Here is a 21,121-nt window from a genome sequence, read left to right on the forward strand (position 1 = left end):
ATTAATAATAAAATAATTGATTATAATTAATTATTTATTTATAAAAATACGCATCTATTTTTTATAAATAAATAAATAAATAGTAATAATCATTATCATTAATAATTTTAAAGATTAGTCAACTTAAAAAAAATAGTCTGGCACATAGAACGATTAAAAAAATAAATATTTTCTTCATAACAACGACGATTAGATAAAAAAAAAAATATTAATTTATATAAAATTTTTCAGGAACTTTTCATGTTAATACCTCGTTTTATTTTTGATTCGCTTTCATTAACAGGAATAAATAAAGGGATTTGTTGAAAATTTTTAAGATTAAATTGGTGTTTTAATATTGACTATTTTTTGTGAAAATAAAAAAAAAACTTTCAATAAACTACATATAATTTTTTATAACAAAAAAAATTTGCAACAAATCCATTTTCACACAATTTTACAACCCAAAAAAATTCTACAAGTACTTGAATTTTAATAGTTTATAACTCTGCAATAAATTTAATAAAAATTTTTTTTACTGTGTAAAAAATGATATCTTAAAATATAAGTAATAAATTTCGTTTAAATTCACAACTTTTTTAGTAAAACTTGATTTAATTTTTTTAAATCAACCGTATAAAAAAATAAAAACTTATTTCAATTTTGCATAAACGAATTTGAAAAAAAAAAAAAAATTTTATCATAATTTTTTAAGCTTATCAATACAAACTTTCGATAAAAATTTTTAATTTACCAAACATTTATAGAGAATAACTCACGTATAATTTTTTTTTTTCAGGAAAAATACTACAGCCTTAAAAAATTCAATATTGAAAAAAAAATGTGTCAGAAAACTTAAATAAAATTTTAAAAATTTTTAAAATATAAAAAAAAATATTTATAATATTTTTCCTGAGTACAATAACTTACACCATAAAATTTTTTTGTAATAATCAAAAAACTTTTCGAATTTTAATAAAAAAAAAAAAAAGAAAACTTTCAAAAGTAACTCTTAGATTAAAAAGCTACCAGAGCTTTAATATTAATTGAATAGATACTTTAGTTTTAAATATCCTTAAATTACTTTTTTCTTACAACGTAAAGTTCTAAAAAACAAAATTTAATATATATGTATCCTTTTCTAAAAAGTTTATTATGTAAATATCTTATTAAGCATTTGATTGCTATGATATATCAATATTAGTTAAATATATATTATTATAATATAGTTTAAAAATAATTATGCAGGTATAGCGTTTCCTCTGAGGTAGACCAAGTTAGCCAACTAATTTAATTATTAATTAATATACGTGTTACTTATTATTAGATTATTAAAAACTATTACTTTTCAATTAATATAACTTTTCAGTTTTTAAGAATAGACTCCATTTCTTTATCAATACGATAAAAATATAACTCTTTCTCAGTAGATAAAAAATCATATTAAATTAGAATAGGCATTTTATGTCGTAGTATATTTTTTTTTTTTTTTTTTCGATTGGTGATGATGATTTTAGTGATGATTCAGGTATCAATTTTTTTTTTAAAAGTCGTCAATACCGCCGTCGGGAACTCCAGATTTTATTTTGTCCAGAATTTTGTTAACAAATTCAGTCGAATGATTTGCAATACGTATTTCTGAAAAAATTTAAAGTTTTCAGTTAGATTATTTTAATCATTTAAAAAAATTTTGTAAATAATATATAAAATCATATAATTTTATATAAATGTATAAAATTTTATGATTTTTAATATAATTTCATATACTTTTATACAAGTATAAGAATTTTTGCTATATATTTTTATACAATTATATAAAATTATACAAAAACAATTCAGATAATTTTATATTGTCTTTTTATTATCATATTATATCTTATGTGTATATAAAATTATATGAATTGTTTTTTATAAAATTTTGTGCTTCTCTATAAAATTATATGAAATTTTTCCACATACATTTATACAATCATATAAAATTATATAATTTTGTATGATTGTCTTTTTTATTTTTATATTATATTAAATATAAGTTTATAAAATTATATGAACTTTTGCCACATACATTTATACAATAATATAAAATTATAAAAAAACAATCCGCGTAATTTTATGATTGATCGTTATATTATATTTTCATACAAGTTTATAAAATTATATTGTTGACAAAATTTTAGGTTTTTTGATGAAATTATATGGATTTTTTTCAATATATTTTTATACAATCATATAAAATTATATAATTTTGTATGATTGTCTTTTTTATTTTTATATTATATTAAATATAAGTTTATAAAATTATATGAACTTTTGCCACATACATTTATACAATAATATAAAATTATAAAAAAACAATCCGCGTAATTTTATGATTGATCGTTATATTATATTTTCATACAAGTTTATAAAATTATATTGTTGACAAAATTTTAGGTTTTTCTATGAAATTATATGGATTTTATCAATATATTTTTATACAATTATATAAAACTATACAAGAACAATTTATATTTTCTTTATTATAATTGTTATATTATATTTTATGTAAGTGTATAAAATTATATTAATTGTTGTAATATAATTTTATAATTTATATAAAATTAAATGAATTTTTGCAATATATTTTCATACAATTATACAAAAACAATCCGTATAATTTTAAGTGATTGTTTTTTGTATTATTATGTTTTATTATTTTTTATATGAGAGTATAAAATTATATGAACTTTTGCCATCTTTTCTTATACAGTTATATAAAATTATATTAAAAAAAAAACCGTACAATTTTATATGATTGAGTTTTTTTTAATCATATGATATTGTATGTGAGTGTATAAAATTACATTGATTGTTTTTATAGAATTTTATGCCTCTCTATAAAATTATATGAACTTTTGTCATATACACATATAAAATTATATAAGAACAATCCGTATAATTTTATGATTGTTTATTCATTACATTATATTTTTATGTAAGTTTATAAAGTTATATTGTTGACATAATTTTAAACCATTTTATGAAATTATATGAATTTTTGTCATATATTTTTATATCGCAATAAAAAATTATATAAGATTAAACCGTATAACCTATATGATTGTCTATTATATTATTGTATTATTTTTTATATAAATATATAAAATTATATAAATTATCATATAATTTTCTATCATTGTACAAAATTATAAAGATTGTTTTCATATAATTTTATATAATTATAAAAAACTATATATAAAATATTTGCCGAGTTTAATTAAATATTTTGAAACTTTTCCCAATTTTTTGTTGTTTTTTAAAGAAAAAAAAATTCTATGTTTAATTTCAAGAACTTTATTTCTAATAATTAAAATATAATTATCCATAAAACAAGATCTTTTTTAAAAAAGCTAAAAAAATTGAACTTAGAGCGAATAAATAAAATAATAAACAATTAAAAAACTTACTCGTAGAAGATTTGCAAATTTTATCCATTTGTCGTGTTAATTCTTCCTGTTTCTCCGAACTCTGCTCGGTTAATTTAACCGCCAATATCGTCTTTATCTGTGCAATACCATTGATCAGACGTTTGTGCTCAATTTCAAGTCCGTGTAACTTTATTTTATTAGCTTCATGCTGAGCTTTCTTTTTCAAACGACAAGCGCGTGAGGCAAGTTTATTTTTTTCTTTGCGTGTTTTAGGCCGAGCAGGAAATGGCAGTTCTGATACTGGGGTCATGTCGTTAATAATACGGGACAGTTTGTCCAATTCTTTACCAATAATGTACAATTTACGTGGATTTGGTGTTAAATCATTGCCATCACCCTTGCGCGCTTTACCGGAGTGTTTAATGCCACGCAGTGAACAGCTGGGGCTGAAAACGGGGTCTGTTGCTTGATTGAGCACATGTGGATCTTCTAGACGTTTGTGTGCTATCAAACGCTGTCCTTTAGGTCCTTTTGCTTGTACGTTATACTGCCAGAAATATTTTTCCTTTTTTGACATTTTTGATGGTCCTGAGGATGATGCTGTTGGGTCCCGGGAATCTCTAATACTGCTATGATCCTCGCCGTCACTTCCTGAGTCTTAAATTATAATTAAATATATGGATAAAAAATTATAGTTACTAAGTATTAAAAATTAAATGTATTTGATTTTTTTTTTTTTTTCAAAAAAAATATATAATTATTAAGGCCAAAATTTTTACCGCAATTTTAAAATGAACGATTTAAATTTTTAATATTACGGCTAAAATTTTGGTCCTATAAGAAAATTTTTCAAATAAAAGTTGATCATAATTTAATTTTATAAAATAAATGTTTCTTATGATTTAAAAAAAAAAACCAATATTTTCGCTGTGATTCCAAAATTAAGATTCATTATGAAGGGTTCAAATTTTTTGATAATTATGAAAAATTACGGAAAAATTATTGATACTACACAGAAAGAAAAATTTCTTGGCTGGAAAAAAAAATTCTCTTGAATATTTGATACCCATTTTATATTATTTTAGCGTGCAATTATACATATTGAATGAAAAAAAAAATGACGAAATATTATTTGATCTTCCCATTTGACGTTTTAGTCAATAAAAATATTAATGAAAATTTACTATCGAGATATTTAATTTTTTGGAGGAGCAAGAGGCTGAATTTTCTCAAAACAACAAGATTTTATTGACTTAAATAAATTTTCTTGGATCAAGATACGTATTTCTTAAAGCAAGAGAATTAATTTTGTTGGAATAAGTGAAATTTCTTGTGTCGAAAAAAAATATTTTTTTTCGCTCAAGAAAATAATTAGGAAGAAAAATATTTTCTTGGTTCAAGTGAACCTTTTTTTCTGTGTTCAGATAGAACATAACAGACATTTTTTTTAATTAAATTAAATTTTGAAAAATTTTTTTAGAGGACCCATATTTTTGTTATAATATCAAAAATTTGAACCATTTATTAATTATATATAATTTAGGGATGTGCGAATAGTGTTCGAATCGAATATTCGAATAGTTCAAATAACTAACTAATTTTTGTGTAAAAATTAATTCGTTTTAATTCATTTGACTAAATGATGTCTTCATAATTATTTGATGGTAAAGTCAGCTTATTATTTGTAATAAATATTTCTTGGTGTATTCATACCCCCTGCCTTTTTTAATAAAATATTTTATACATATGATATTTTTCATATTTGTGAAATATGAGCTTACATAATTGAAAATATCATCAGTGGACAAAATACACCGTCATTTCTTAATTATTGACATTTTTTTAAGTGTAAGCTCATCCTAAAGTTAAGCTAATCGAGGCCTTTTATTTGAGTATGCACACGAATTTTTTCATATATTTTATATATTTTACAAATATGAGATATATTATAATATGTATAAAATATATGGAAAAATTCGTGTGGGTATTCAAATGAAAGGTCTCGATAATTGTAACTCCAGCATGAGCTTAAATTGTTAAAAATATCATTAGTAGACAAAATTAAACGTAATTTCTTAGTTATTGACATTTTTCAAGATATGAGCTCATCCTAATATTACGCTCGTCGAGACCTTTCATTTAAGTATGCACACGATTTTTTTCATATATTTTATATACCTATGGGATATTTCTCATATTTGTGGAATATATAAAATTTATAAAAAATTCGTGTGGGCTATATAAATATTGCTATAATATAATATAGTTATAGACAATTTATTATGGCACGCCGTTTTACTATTTAATAGAAGGAAAAAAATGATCTTAAAATTAATAACTAAAAAGAAAAATGCATATTTTATGTTAAAACATAATCAAAATATAATAGATTAATTTTATGTTCATACTTAAATTTTTTAAGGAATAATTATTATGTAGGGACATAATAATATATCAACGAATTAAAATTCTGAGTTGAGCTGATGACAAAAAGAATATTTTTATTATGTGTCATGATAATTAAAAATAAGAGTTTAATAATTATGTGAGGACATAATTTTAACTAACAATTTTTTTTATGTAGTGATATAAATTAAATTGGCTCCTGTAGATTTATATTTTTGCAGTAATTATTTATAACATTTTAATTTCTTTTAATCGAAAATTTAATACAAATAAGAATTAAAATTATCCACATAATAGAAATTCGGAATTAAAATTATGTACATAATAAAAATGTTATAATTAAAATTATGTACATAATAATAATTCAGAATTAAAATTATGTACATAATAATAATTCAGAATTAAAATTATGTACATAATAAAAATGTTATAATTAAAATTATGTACATAATAGAAATTCAGAATTAAAATTATGTACATAATAATAATTCTGAATTAAAATTATGTACATAATAAAAATTCTGAATTAAAATTATGTACATAATAAAAATGTTATAATTAAATTTATGTACATGGTGGTAATTCAAAATTAAAATTATGTACATAATAGTAATTCAGAATTAAAATTATGTACATAATAAAAATTCTGAATTAAAATTATGTACATAATAAAAATGTTATAATTAAATTTATGTACATGGTGGTAATTCAAAATTAAAATTATGTACATAATAGAAATTCAAAATTAAAATTATGTACATAATAATAATTCAGAATTAAAATTATGTACATAATAATAATTCAGAATTAAAATTATGTACATAATAAAAATGTTATAATTAAAATTATGTACATAATAGAAATTCAGAATTAAAATTATGTAAATAATAATAATTCTGAATTAAAATTATGTACATAATAATAATTCAGAATTAAAATTATGTACATAATAATAATTCTGAATTAAAATTATGTACATAATAAAAATTCTGAATTAAAATTATGTACATAATAAAAATTTCATAATTAAAATTATGTACATAATAATAATTCAGAAATAAAATTATGTACATAATAAAAATGTTATAATTAAAATTATGTACATAATAGAAATTCAGAATTAAAATTATGTAAATAATAGTAATTCAGAATTAAAATTATGTACATAATAAAAATTCTGAATTAAAATTATGTACATAATAATAATTTGGAATTAAAATTATGTACATAATAATAATTCAGAATTAAAATTATGTATATAATAGTAATTCAGAATTAAAAATATGTACATAATAAAAATTCTAAATTAAAATTATGTACATAATAGAAATGTTGGAATTAAAATTATATACATAATAATAATTCAGAATTAAAATTATATACATAATAAAAAATGTTACAATTAAAATTATGTGCATAATAATAATTCTGAATTAAAATTATGTATACATAATAATAATTCAGAATTAAAATTATGTACATAATAATAATTCTGAATTAAAATTATGTACATAATAAAATTCTGAATTAAAATTATATTACATAATAAAATTTCATAATTTCAAATTATGTACATAATAATAATTCAGAAATAAAATTATGTACATAATAAAAATGTTATAATTAAAATTATTACATAGACAGAAATTCAGAATTAAAATTATGTAAATAATAATAATTCTGAATTAAAATTATGTACATAATAATAATTCTGAATTAAAATTATGTACATAATAATAATTCTGAATTAAAATTATGTACATAATAAAAATTCTGAATTAAAATTATGTACATAATAAAAATGTTATAATTAAAAATTATGTACATAATATCAATTCAGAATTAAAATTATGTACATAATAAAATGTTATAATTAAAATTATGTACATAATAATAATTCAGAATTAAAATTATGTACATAATAGTAATTCAGAATTAATATTATGTACATAATAAAATGTTATAGTAAAATTATGTACATAATAGTAATTCAGAATTAAAATTATGTACATAATGGAAATGTTTAAATTAAAATTATGTACATAATAAAAATGTTTGAATTAAAATTATGTACATAATGGAAATGTTTGAATTAACATTATGTATTGAGATAATATTAATTGCTTAATATCATTATGTTACAAAATCATTATTATGCATTATTATTATTTTATTTATTTTTAGGATAAAAACTTTAAATTAAATTTATGTTACTAGATAATTAAAATTCGTTATCGGTATAATTAATTATGGTGGGACATAATAAAAATTGTTTGAATTTTAGTTATGTAGTGTCATAAATTTTTTTGAAGTATTCATTATGATTTCACTTTTTACTAAATTCTGTGAATTTTTATTATGATCAACCATAATAAAAATTTTGCAAAAATTTTTAAACTGTTTTAAATAAAATTAATCCATTTTTTTTTATGCAGATATATCATTTTAATATTTTTTATTATGCTATTTATAATGAAAAAAATATATTTTATCGTTAATCATAATTGAATTGTATTCATTATAATTATGTCACAAGATAATAAAAATGTTTTTATTTTTTCTTAAGAATAATTTCTAATCATTATAATTATGTCGCTACATAGTTATAATTCGTGTTTTTTACTACCTCTTCCTATGCATAAGCATTTAATTTTATGTCGGGACATAAAATAATTATATTTTTATTATGTCAGTACATAAAAAGAATTCACTGAAAAAATTCTTTTTCGAATTAAAAATAAATTTCTTTTTTTTATGTTCTGCAAAAATATTACCTGATTAAATAGTAAAACGGCGTGCCATAATTTATTTAAGTTTAGAGAAAAATAAATTAATTAAAATAATTCTAGCTAGAACAAGCTGGGGCCGTATAATTTGGTCGACCGACAATTGATCCCAGGACAACTTATCCCGCGATGTTGTGTCAGCGTCATAATGTCGGCGACAAATTTGGGAATTGGGTGAATAAAGGATAAAGGGGGAAGGGGGGGGGGCTTTTTTTACCCAGTAGGAATTTTTTGGTAACTGAAAAAATATAATTCGGACAGCCCGGACCGGGACTCGAACCCGGATCGTTCGGTTACGCGCCAAAGGCTCTACCAGTTAAGCTATCCGAGACACTGTCCGTAACTACCATTCAGTCACCTATTAAGACCTGATTTGAGTAAACACCACCGTCCATCTTACGGTAAATAACAAATATTAATTTGTAGTTAAATTTGTCGTATAGACAAGTCAGTGACACAATCGGGGGTGAAATGTCGTGGGACCAATTGTCGGTGGACTGAACTTGAACAAGCTGGGGTCGTATAATTTTAACAGCACTCTAATCTCTGATAGGTTTATAAACTAGTGATCAGCATTGTGATTTGTATTAATTACTGCAAATTAGATAAGTTTTATAGCTAAAAATTATTGAACGTTTTGAATTGAGTTTTTTTTTATTTATAATTGAAAATTTGCTTTGTCATTCATAAAAAATGTAATTAAAAAATTAAATACAAATATTTCTCTTTTTTAAATAAACATATTAAATATTCATAGTATTATTTTTAATATTATTCAATAATATGTTATAATCATATAATAATAATATGTTAAATGTCTGGTACAGTTCTTGAAAAGTGTGCATCAACTAGAATACTTGGTGTTACTTTTGACAATAGGCTTACATTTGCATTACACATTAACAAAATTATTTCTGAAGCCTGGAGAACTTTTGGATTTATCATACGCATATCAAAGAACTTTACGAACCTGAAGGCTATTAAATTATTGTATAATACTTTCGTTAGACCTAAGCTAGAATATGCCTCTCTTGTCTGGTCACCTATCCAGTTGGGACAATCTACCAGACTTGAAAGAGTACAGAGGAAATTCCTAAAATTTCTTATTTGGAAAAGGTCTGGGGAATACCCATTGCGCGGTACAGCTGACCTTGCGCTTTGCAGTGAGTGTGATTACCACACACTCGCTGAGAGGCGCATTTGTGCTGAATTTGCCTTTGCTACTAAGCTCTTCAATAATCTGGTGCATTGTCCACAACTTCTAGCTATGTTCAAATTTAAAGAGCCGATTCTAGGCTTGAGAAGTCATGTGCCTATGTACACGTCAGTAGCTAGAAATAATTTAGCGCAGGCTGCGCCAATTTACCGCATGCCCGAAACGGTAAATCGTTTCTATACTTTAGAATCTTCTCTTGATCCATTGAGCTGCCCCAATGGGTATGTAAGTGGAGATGACTTCGCGCAACTCAACTTAATTTAATTCAACTTAACTTGTTTTATTTTCCTTTTTGGTATTTTTTGCTGCTCCGGAAACATTGATTCTCCAAGTTATCATATCATATAATTACACCTGTTTTACTTTACTTTCCCATTACTTTTACTTTATATTAGTATATAATTTAAATTTGGTCATCTTGTCATACTTTAATCATTATTGTAAATTAATTATAAGTCTATATTCATGTAACCCTGTTAATGGTTTAAACTGTTGGGTTTATTATTCAATAAAATAAAATAAAATAAAATAAAATAATTCTTTTGATATTTCAATAAAACGTTGAAAATTTTTGCAGTTATATTAAAATATAATTGAATATAATGAAATAAATGATTGTTTATAATTACGTGGGAGTCCGACATTTATCTAAGAAATACATATCTAGCTTAATATAATCATATTTGACCCTAAATGCCTTTTCATACATGATTGCATTAAGCCAACCAAATTAGAATCAATAAATAAGATTCAGAATTCATAAAAAACTGAAAATAATAAAAAAAAAGCATACCATTATCACTGCTGTAGTCATCATAATGATCACTATCATCATCACTGTCCTCATAGCCTTCATCATGACTAAGTGGATCCAATTGTCCAAGCGGATCAATTTGAGGATCTGGACTTAGAGCACCACCAGTGCTCAAGCTGCTCATTGACTCAGCTTCAGCGACTCCAATACTCGATGTGCTCAACAAATGACGCCTTGGTTCACGTCTGGCCCATATTTGCTCCAACCCTAGGCTCTGTGTTGGCGCAGACATAGATAATCTTGATACTTTTATTTTGCTGTTGTTGACAATGTCCATTGGTACTGGGTCCACTCTTTTTATCGGGGTCATAGTATTGCTTTCAACTTTCCTCATCAGCAATTCGTGTAAAGTTGAGGTTGGACCAACTGTTATAGGTTTGTTGTTCATTGTTGGATTGTCGACAGTGATATTGACATTGGTAGGTACCATATGTGGCGAAGTAGATGAGCTTGCTGTTGAACTTCCAATGTCGTAGCATGAATCCATTGATTCTGAAAAAAATTCAAATTGAAAGTTCACTTGTGAGCTTTTAAATTATGTCCTAAAATTAATACATTTTCTTTAAGTTTATTTAGTGCCTATTTGTCTTATAAAAAATTATATGTCATTTTTTTATAATCAAAGTCTTAAAATTGTCATCTGTGGCTCTAGTTTTTTTTTTTTTATTTCTAGGTATTTCCAGTAGCGCAAGTATTCAAATAATAACATGAAATGAAAAAACAGTAGTTTAATAATAAATTTATTACTTGATGGAAGCTTTTTTTTGAAAATTAAAAAAAAAAAAGTAGGATTAAGGAACCAAATATTGACCAGGCAGCATAACAACTTGATCTAAAAAAATCTAGTAATTTAATTTTATGTTCAGTACGTGATTATTAATTTTTAATTATACTTAAAATAAATATTTACGCATGCACATAAATATATGCAGTTATTATGATAAAAAAAAAATAAGTTTGTGTACAAATGTCAGAAAGTTGTGAAAATTAGTCATTAGAACTTAACTTCGCCATGTTTTGTACGAACATTTATGATTAATTTATATAAAATTAAATACTTAATAATCTATAAATAAATATTTGTCAAAAAAATTGATTATTGAATATTAATAATCAATAATTTTTGTCAGAAAAAACATGTTAATAATTGAAATAATACTCCGGTCAAAAATTAGTGTTGTAAGTTGTTCAATGCACCTAATATTAGTATAGCTTCGGCTATTGATCTTAATATAAGTACTGAAGATAATATTGTTTAAGAAAACAGAACAACTAACAATAATACCGAAGTTATTAACACGTGTTGAACTTTAATCCGTTATTTATAAATAATTAGACGGTCAAAAATTTTTTTTTATTTTCTTTTAAACTTACAACAAATTCATTAATAAGCTGTTAATTTTTTTAAAGTTTCTGACAATAAGTTTTTTTTTTTAATAAAAAAAACGACTACTCTAATTAAAAAAAACTTTAAACACGTTTATCTCAAGACTATGTTTTTTTCTGGTTGACTTAAATATCTCCGGAACGACCGATCTGATTTTAATGAAATTTAAACGACATATTCTACAAAATTTTGATTTATACTATTTTTTTAGGACTAAAAACTGTGAAAAAAAGCCTCATTTTTCAGTTTTTTTTTTTTTTAATCTCCATTTTGTTATTTATCAATAAATATTTGTCTCCGTAGCTGATGCAATAGCTACTTATAGATTAAAAGTAAATAATTTTGGTTTCTGTTTTTTAGATGAGCCGTTATCAAGTTATCATGTACGTCAGCTTTATATCAACGTTTTGGAGGAACTCCGTTCACCCGTTGTTTATTCATATAAAAAATACTAGCAACCTTGCAGTCACTCTGTGACGGCCGTGACTTGTGAACTATAAATAAAATAAAATTTTGCTTTATTAAATAATGAATTTTGTAAAATTGCACTGTACTTTCTTAAATATTGACGTTTTTAAAGATATAAGCTCATCCCGATGTTACACTCATCAAGAGCTTTCATTTGAGTACCCACATGCATTTTTCATATATTGTTCATATATACATATATATTAGGGTGATTCAAAAAAAAAAGAATATTTTTTTCGTTTGGTACTCTGAAAAATAGGTTCCTAGACACCTCTAAGAAAGCCTCTCCAAGCATGAGTTCTTAATTGTAACGGGAAAGTCCTCCTTCTTACAGCTTTCTATTTTTCTTATTATCAGATAGAAAAATTTATATCTCGCTTCCAACTACTTGAAAAAATATTTTGTTCCTTAGATTTTGTAGGAAATTGAATGCTCTACAAAAAGGTCTCTTACGATTTTTCGTAAACCCAACCGTTTAAGAGATATTAAAGGTTTAAGTTTGATTATCATTGTGAATATTTTTTATTTTTTATGAATCTTATAATTTAAGGAAAAATAATCATTATGAATGATGAAACTCATAGTTTTGTAGGAAATTTACTGCTCTATAAAAATGGTCTCTTATGATTTTTCGATCAAGTTGAGCGTTTACGAGATATTCATCGTCAAACATCAATGCATATCAATTTTTCTAGTTTTTGATCAATAATTCGAAAAATTTCAATTTATTCTCTGAGTTTCAAGGAAATTTAGACAAATTTGAGTTTTATTATAAAAGCAACTCCTATAGATGTTTTCTGTTCAAAAATTCATTTGAAAGTTTTTATTCTAATAATATTTTTTTAATTTTATCTTTAATAATTTAAAATCTTAATCGCGTTGTCATTTATTATTATGAAATTTGTTCAGTGCGTATTTTTAAATTGTTTTCACAAAATATACATAAAATTTTCGTTCGAGGGGATTTTTGTTTTGAATTTTTTGAAAAATTTATTCGAGTACAAAAATATCAATTCATTGATTTCTTCAGCAACTTGTGAAAAAATGATTTTGCATTTATGGTATTTAAGTGATGAACTTGCCATTTTATCATTATTTGACGATACCGTTTCATTGGAAGTAAAAAAAAATATTGTTGGAGCTGCTAATACTCGTAACGGTACAGATTTTAAAGCTAAAAATTTATAATTGATAAAAACGATTTGAATTCATTAACGCAAAAAAGTCTGAGTGACTTTGTTTCTAAAAAGTCTTTAAATCTCTTTAAAATCTTTGATTTACCATATGACTTCCTTGATAAAGATATTGAATCGTGGCCTACTAATGACAGTTACATTGAAAATAAAGAATACTTTAACCAATTGAAAGTTGTTAATGATTCAGCAGAACGAGCTGTTGCATTAGTTAGTGAGTATAATCAATGCTTGACAAAAAATGAAGATCAATTCATTACTTATTGCAAGTTATCAAAGAACATCGAAAAAAATACCCAAACTGCAATAGAGGAAATTATTTACAGTAAAAGTGTACCGTTATGTTGAAAATATTGAAAATTATATGGCAGTTGATAATTAAATAAATAAATTCTTCGATAAAAAAGTGAAACACATGTGAAACACACTAAATTGAATTATATATTTAAAAAAATGCACTAATTTTTTGTTTTAATGTAATCAAACATGCCCAAGACTAAAAAAACTAATTAAAAAAATAGTTCATAACATATTTCTATTTATAGAAACTCAAATTTGTCTAAATTTCCTTGAAACTCAGAGAATAAATTGAAATTTTTCGAATTATTGATCAAAAACTAGAAAAATTGATATGCATTGATGTTTGACGATGAATATCTCGTAAACGCTCAACTTGATCGAAAAATCATAAGAGACCATTTTTATAGAGCAGTAAATTTCCTACAAAACTATGAGTTTCATCATTCATAATGATTTTTTTTCATTGAGTTATAAAATTCATAAGAAATAAAAAATTTTCCCAAAAATAATCAAACTTTAACCGTTAATATCTTTTAAACGGTTGGGTTTACGAAAAAATCGTAAGAGACCTTTTTTGTAGAACATTCAATTTCCTACAAAATCTAAGGAACAAGATATTTTTTCAAGTAGTTGGAAGCGAGATATAAATTTTTCTATCTGATAATAAGAAAAAATAGAAAACTGTAAGAAGGAGGACCTTCCGTTGCAATTAAGAACTCATGCTTGGAGAGGCTTTCTTAGAGGTGTCTAGGAACCTATTTTTAGAGTACCAAACGAAAAAAAAAAATATTCTTTTTTTTGAATCACCCTAATATATATATAATATTTATAAATATATAAAAAATTGATGTGGGTACTCAAATAAAAGCTCTCGATGAGTGTAATTTCGAGGTGAGCTTATATCTTTAAAAAAGTCAATAGTTCTCAAGATACAAGGTCATTTTTATTTTATTTTAAAAACCGGATTTTATCATATATCTATCCTAGAGACAAAATTTTTCTTATTCTCTTAATAATATAGATTAAAAAAAAAAAGTTAGATATTTTTTGTGTTACTCAAGAGTGTATGTGTTGAGCTGAATAAATTTTTTATTAATATCAATTGCTTGCTATAATATTTTGAGCCAAATACTTACCAGCAATGTGACTGGCGCTTGGACTAACATAAACAACTTCATTATCAAAAGTCCCGGCAAAGTTCGTCGAATAGGTCGTCGATGGTTTGAAAGTAATCGTACCGCTAGGATAGCTAGCAGCGAAACCGCTGATACCAGTTGTCAGTAAGCCAACATTGGAACCAAGAACAGGTGGTGCAGGTGCAAGTGGAACAGGTATCTGTGGAACGACAGTTTGTGGTGATACCGGCTGCATGCGTTCTTCAGGCAGGAGTAAATCGTCGAAATTCAAATCACCGAGCAGAATGTCATCGTTGGCGTTCAACTCCGCCAGTGTAGGACCTTGAATTAGGTCGGCTTTGTCTACTTGGAATATGTCGTCGTCTTCCATTTTGAATGTTATTCCGAGTTGCTCTGGGTCTATGGAGTAGTCCTCAGGCTCGACACGGCAACCCCACATTGAGGGCAGAGTCAGAGGTGATGGCGAAAATTGCTCATAGATACCACGAACTCCGCGATGGCTTCCTGGGATTGGTACTGACGCCGATGCTGATGTTACTTCTAGGCCACTGGGCTCTTGCTTTATTAGGTTGTTCATTTGACTTGAGTTGAGATCATTTAGTACGAATTCTTGAAAACTATCACCCATTTTTGTATCTGAAAAAAATTTTTCAGGTTACAGATTGAAATTTTGGAAATTTATAAATGTACTTGAACACTTATAAAAATGCGACAAGTACTATATTTTTGTTAACTTAAAAGTTGACATGTCGATAATAGCCGATAAATGCTATTATTTTCATGAAAAGGATACTAAACCGTAAACCGAATAATCAGTAAAAAAAAACGGTATATCTTCATTTTAATTAAAAAAAATTGTACCATCTAATGAAATAGTCTTTTTTAAATAATAACATATTTTTTGCAGATATAAACTATAATTTTTATATTAAAAAATTTTAGCGTCTAACTATACCTCCAAATTTTCTAAGCGGTATCCAGAACTTGAACGAGCTGGGGCCGTATAATTTTAACAGCACTCTTTAATCTTTAATAGGTTTATAAACTAGTAATCAGCATTGTGATTTGTATTAATTACTGCAAATTAGATAAGTTTTATAGCTAAAAATTATTGAACGTTTTGAATTGAGTTTTTTTTATTTATAATTGAAAATTTTCTTTGTCATTAAAAAAAAATGTAATTAAAAAATTAAATACAAATATTTCTTTTTTTTAAATGAACATATTAAATATTCATAGTATTATTTTTAATATGTTATAATTCTTTAGATTGTTCAACTACTACTCCTTTTATAGTTTATCTTAAAAACGTTGTCAAAATATAAATATTCAATTAACTTTGTTATTTTACGCTTCAATCAATTCAAAATTGTTCATATTTTCATGAAAATCACTAATTTGAACTAATAATTACTTCTTTATGTATTCAAAGTACGGTTAAATACATTTTACTTTGAAACCTGTTCAACTACTGGGTATTTTACCCTAGTTATAAAAAATTATATAAATTTTGATCCCATGTCATTTTATAAAATTATATGGATTTTTGTGACAAGCAATTTTATATAATTGTCTAAAATTATATGAATATTAGTATCATAGATACTGTCTAAAATTATACAAATTCTCGTCGCATATAATTTTATGTAGTTGCAAAAATTGATGTAAATTTTTGTTCCACATCATTTTGTAAAATTATGTGGATTTTTGTCACAAGTAGTAATTTTATATAATTATTAGCTCCAAGATTTTTGCCGCAGACTCAAAATAACAATTTATAATTAATGATTAAAATTTTTGATATCTTGGCAGAAGTATTTATCCTTTGTTACTGTAAGATAGACAGCGCAGTTCTCGGTCCTGTGACTGGATACTTAAAAAAATTTTTTCAAACAAAAATTCAAAATTTAATTTTATAAAAAAAATGTCTCTTATATTCTATCCGTAGGGTCAATAATTTTACCGTAATTTTAAAAGTAAGATTCATAATTATCAAGAAATTTGAATCTTAATTCTGAAATCACAGCGAAAATATTGTTGTTTTTTTTTTTTTTTTTTTTTTTTTTTTATCATAAGAAACATTTATTTTACAAAATTAAATTTTGAAAAATTTTCTTATAGGACCAATTTAAATAATTTATTTTAAAATTGCAGCAAAAATTTTGGCATTAATTATATAAGTTAGTCACATATAATTTTACATTATCATATGAATTTTTGTTATATATAAATTCAGATAGTTGAATAAAATTATATGGATTTTTATTACAACATACCATTTCACATAATTGCATAAAATTTTATTGGCTTTAATCACACATAATTATAAAAAATTATATGAACTTTAATTCCATATGATTTTATATAATTATATAAATTTCTAATACAAAAATGTATGTCATTATATAAAAATTGTAAGAGTTGAAATTATTAAATTCGGAGCAAAACAAAGTTCTTTTCTGAAGGATTTTTTTTTAATCTCATAATTATAAGAATAAATATAACGTAATTTGTATTTTCTTTTCTTTGTTAGTTCTAGAGACGCTTTAATGAAAAAAAATTTTTCTATTGCGAAGAAAAGATAGACAAATTCTGAAAAATTTCTAAATTAACTTTTGTATTTTTATTTTTAATTAAGAAAAAAATATTTTGATAATTTTGAAAAAATCTGGAACAATCCAGTTTAAATTAAGGTAAAATTACAATTGTTTTAACTTTTAATCCTTGACTTCATATAATTTTATGATCATCAGATGATACAAAATCCAGTAAGGTTTTTAACAATGCAATTAACTCAATTTGCTGATAAAAAGGAAGTCACTAACAAATTCTTGTCACTATCAAATCCAATCTCAATTCTCATCTAAGAATTAGAAAGCTAATCAATAATACAAAATAAAATTAATTCTAAGCTAAAACTTGCTTCTTAAAGTATAGAATTTTAGTACCTTACACAAATTAAAAAAAACAATTTATAAAAAAAAAAAATTTATAAGAAAATTTCATAACTATTCTCATGGATTCGAAAATACTACTGTACTTCCTTTATTCATTCATAAAAAGTTACAATCACCCTACTATTTATCGCTAACAAGCATGCTCATAGTGTTCCAGCTGCCTATCTCAAGGTTATCTGAGGGGAACTATTTTCCATGAAAATACTTTCGGTTTTCTTCTTCTAAATAATAACAATAATTATCTCTTTATTCTGTATTAAATTCTTATTTCCTTGAAAAAATTCCTGTAATCTTGAACCTTCAAATATTAATTACTGAAATTATAAAGCATCTGACAATTTTTTCTTGTTCTTCAAAAATTAATAAAATAAAAATTGCTGTTTTTTAAATTTCATGCAGAATTTTTTTATATTTTTATAACTATTAAATTATAATAAAAAATTTCCACATCTAGAATTTGAAAAAAAATTACAAGTACAAATTTTTTTTTTTATAACTAATTTTTAATAAAAATTTTTGTCTGCTGATTTTAGTCATAAAAAAAAAAAATAAAAACTGTCATTGTTAATTTTAGTATAAAAATATGCTCATAATTTTCATAAAAAAATACCGCTTACTTGTAAATATAATAAAAAAAATTGCGTAATATTAAAATTCATATTTACATTAATATAATATGAAGTTTAATCAAATGATTTTCATCCGTCTGCTATTTTCCATACCTAAAAAAAAAAAATACAAGACATAAATTTCCAAGAAAAAATAAAAAAATAAAAAAAAAAAAAAAAACAATGTAATTCATTAAAACTTACATTTTTTTTACATAAAGTGATGAAATATCCAGTGGAATTAGGTTAGAAAATCTTATGAGTAAGAATCACTACTGATCACAATAATAATAAATAATAAACTCACAGTATCACATAATTGAAATTATTATTATAAATATTTAATGATGACCATGACTTGAATAAAATTTGACAGTGAAATTATTTCTATTTTTAATCACAAAAAAAATGATTAAAAAAAATTCAGTGTTTTTGTTATTGTTATTGTTGTGGAAAAAAAAATCAATTAGTGAAAACACACCCCCTCTGTCGTTTGTTCAACACAATTAGACAAAGGTCAAATGGAACCCAATGTGTATTTTACTTGTTAACAATAACAATAACAATAATCATAATATTAAATATTAATAATAATAAATTAGTATGTTATGTTGTATACCGAAGAAACACAAAACACATATATAATTTATCTACACGCGCGGATGTGGGCGTAAAAATAAAAATCCAAATACATATGGCTTGGATGTGCTGCACATAGTAAACACAACTATAACTACGGAATAAACTTTATCTCTCTTGTTATTGCTTGTTACTTATTCAACCAATGAGAACGCGGGATGTCAGCTCACGTCACGAAAATTTTATTATTTTCGTCTATTTTGTCCGCACAAAGAAACCACGCGACTGCTAATGTGCAGCTATTTATTATTTATTATTATGTTGTTTAACTGTTGATTGTAAAATGGTTGCCTCAGAGTTTTCTTTTATTTTAAGGGGAAATTCACTGTACTGTGAATTTATTAAACATGGTTAATCAATCACGGGAAATTATAAATTTATTTATTAGCAATTTTCGGAGACACTTTTTTGTGAGATGTTTACGTTTTTACACTGAGATCATATTTATGTATCGAAACACGGGGATCGATTGTTAGGAGGTTTTTTTTTCACTTGGAAAATCGATTGTGTAACTTCGATTTTTGTTGGAATTTAGTTCTGCGCATGCGCTGATTAGACCGGGAAAATTTTAAATTGTTTATATTTTTAACTTATGAAAATTAATTTAGCAGACATTTAATCAATTTTTAGAATTTTTTTTTTATCAAATAAATTATGGAAAATAAATTGACATGTAGGAATTTTTAAAAGTTAAAATTGCAATTTTTTTTTAAATAATTTTTTAAAACAAATTTGTTTGTTAAATAAAATTAGAAAATTGTTAAGACTGCTTACTTTCATATCATGTTTAACTTTTAAAATAATTTTATGATTAAATTGAAAGTCATACGCAACTACCCAGATAGCAAAATGACGTATTAAGTTATTCCGAATGAGCTCAGATTTCTGATTTGGACGTCAGAGTCTACGTCTAAAAGACGTCTTTAAGACCTTCTGAAGAGGTCGAATGCGCCGCTTATTGTAGACTTTAAGAACTCATCAAAACGAGCTCTTAAAGAGCTCTTTTTTCTAAACTCGCACAAATGAATGATTTTTGATCTCTATACGCTATTATAATGATAACAATAATAAGAACACAACAAAAATAATATTAATAATAATAATAATAATAAAAGTAAATTATGAAAAATAATTCAGAGTTTCATGAAGCACCGATGCTGATTTCGAATGTTTATTATTTTAGTTAGACCTAATATTGTCGGTTTAAAGAGAGAAAGTGAAAATCGCAATTGCCGTAACTAAGATTCGAACCCGAGTCGCGCGCGTGCTAGATCGATACCTAACCCCCTACGCTGTTCAAACGATATGTTGTTACACATCTCATTATTTTTATAAGCTAAGTTTATATAGTGATGAAATGTTGCGATCATTGTCTATATTATTTATTCTATTTGATACTGTGTATCGATAGAGAAAAAGTAACTTTTACGAATATTTATATACTAAAAAATATTCAAAAGTCTACCTGTAATATTTTTTTAAATAGTCTAAATAAATTTTGTTTACTTTTCACAATATAAAATCTATTAGATAAATTAATGAATATTAAAAATTCAACAATAATTAATAAGTATATAGTTATAAGATATCGTTAAATTCGAATAAAATGTTTAAAATTGATACATGCAAAGTACTCCTTAAATGTAGAAAGTTCACATAATTTTTTCAGATTAGAATCCAATTTTATTATTTTATCTAAACTAGTTTGATTACGAACCAGATTTTAACATTATTGCCTATTACTTCATAATATAATTTAAAATTTTTGAAAAATTTAGTTAACCTGGATTAAGAGAAATGAGTTAACCTATGCCAAGTGTATATC

General features: G+C 24.1%; 1 protein-coding gene across 2 annotated transcripts; it reads right to left on the bottom strand.

Moving 5' to 3' along the window:
- Window positions 1-1,230: 1,230 nt before the first annotated feature.
- LOC123263040 lies at window positions 1,231-19,020 on the bottom strand. Of its 2 annotated transcripts, XM_044725562.1 has the most exons (6): window positions 18,862-19,020; window positions 18,715-18,771; window positions 15,093-15,728; window positions 10,588-11,100; window positions 3,426-4,043; window positions 1,231-1,617 (listed from the first exon to the last, which is right to left on the bottom strand). In XM_044725562.1, exons 3-6 carry the CDS (start codon window positions 15,718-15,720, stop codon window positions 1,523-1,525), a joined length of 1,854 nt encoding a protein of 617 aa, XP_044581497.1. In that variant the 5' UTR covers window positions 15,721-15,728; window positions 18,715-18,771; window positions 18,862-19,020; the 3' UTR covers window positions 1,231-1,522. The 2 variants fall into 2 exon arrangements, with proteins under 2 accessions (XP_044581497.1, XP_044581498.1); XM_044725563.1 differs by lacking the exon at window positions 18,715-18,771 and having other exon boundaries at window positions 18,862-19,012.
- Between the last annotated feature and the right edge of the window lie 2,101 nt (window positions 19,021-21,121).

Source organism: Cotesia glomerata, linkage group LG4, assembly GCF_020080835.1.
Source record: "Cotesia glomerata isolate CgM1 linkage group LG4, MPM_Cglom_v2.3, whole genome shotgun sequence".
NCBI classification, from domain to species: Eukaryota; Metazoa; Arthropoda; class Insecta; order Hymenoptera; family Braconidae; genus Cotesia; species Cotesia glomerata.

Excerpts from the sequence above, each read along its gene's own strand:
- LOC123263040 (XM_044725562.1), bottom strand. The coding sequence starts at position 15,720 with ATGGGTGATAGTTTTCAAGAATTCGTACTAAATGATCTCAACTCAAGT. Across the intron at positions 11,101-15,092 it reads AAGCGCCAGTCACATTGCTG|AATCAATGGATTCATGCTAC; the intron begins GTAAGTATTTGG and ends AATTTTTTTCAG. Across the intron at positions 4,044-10,587 it reads TGACTACAGCAGTGATAATG|ACTCAGGAAGTGACGGCGAG; the intron begins GTATGCTTTTTT and ends TTATAATTTAAG.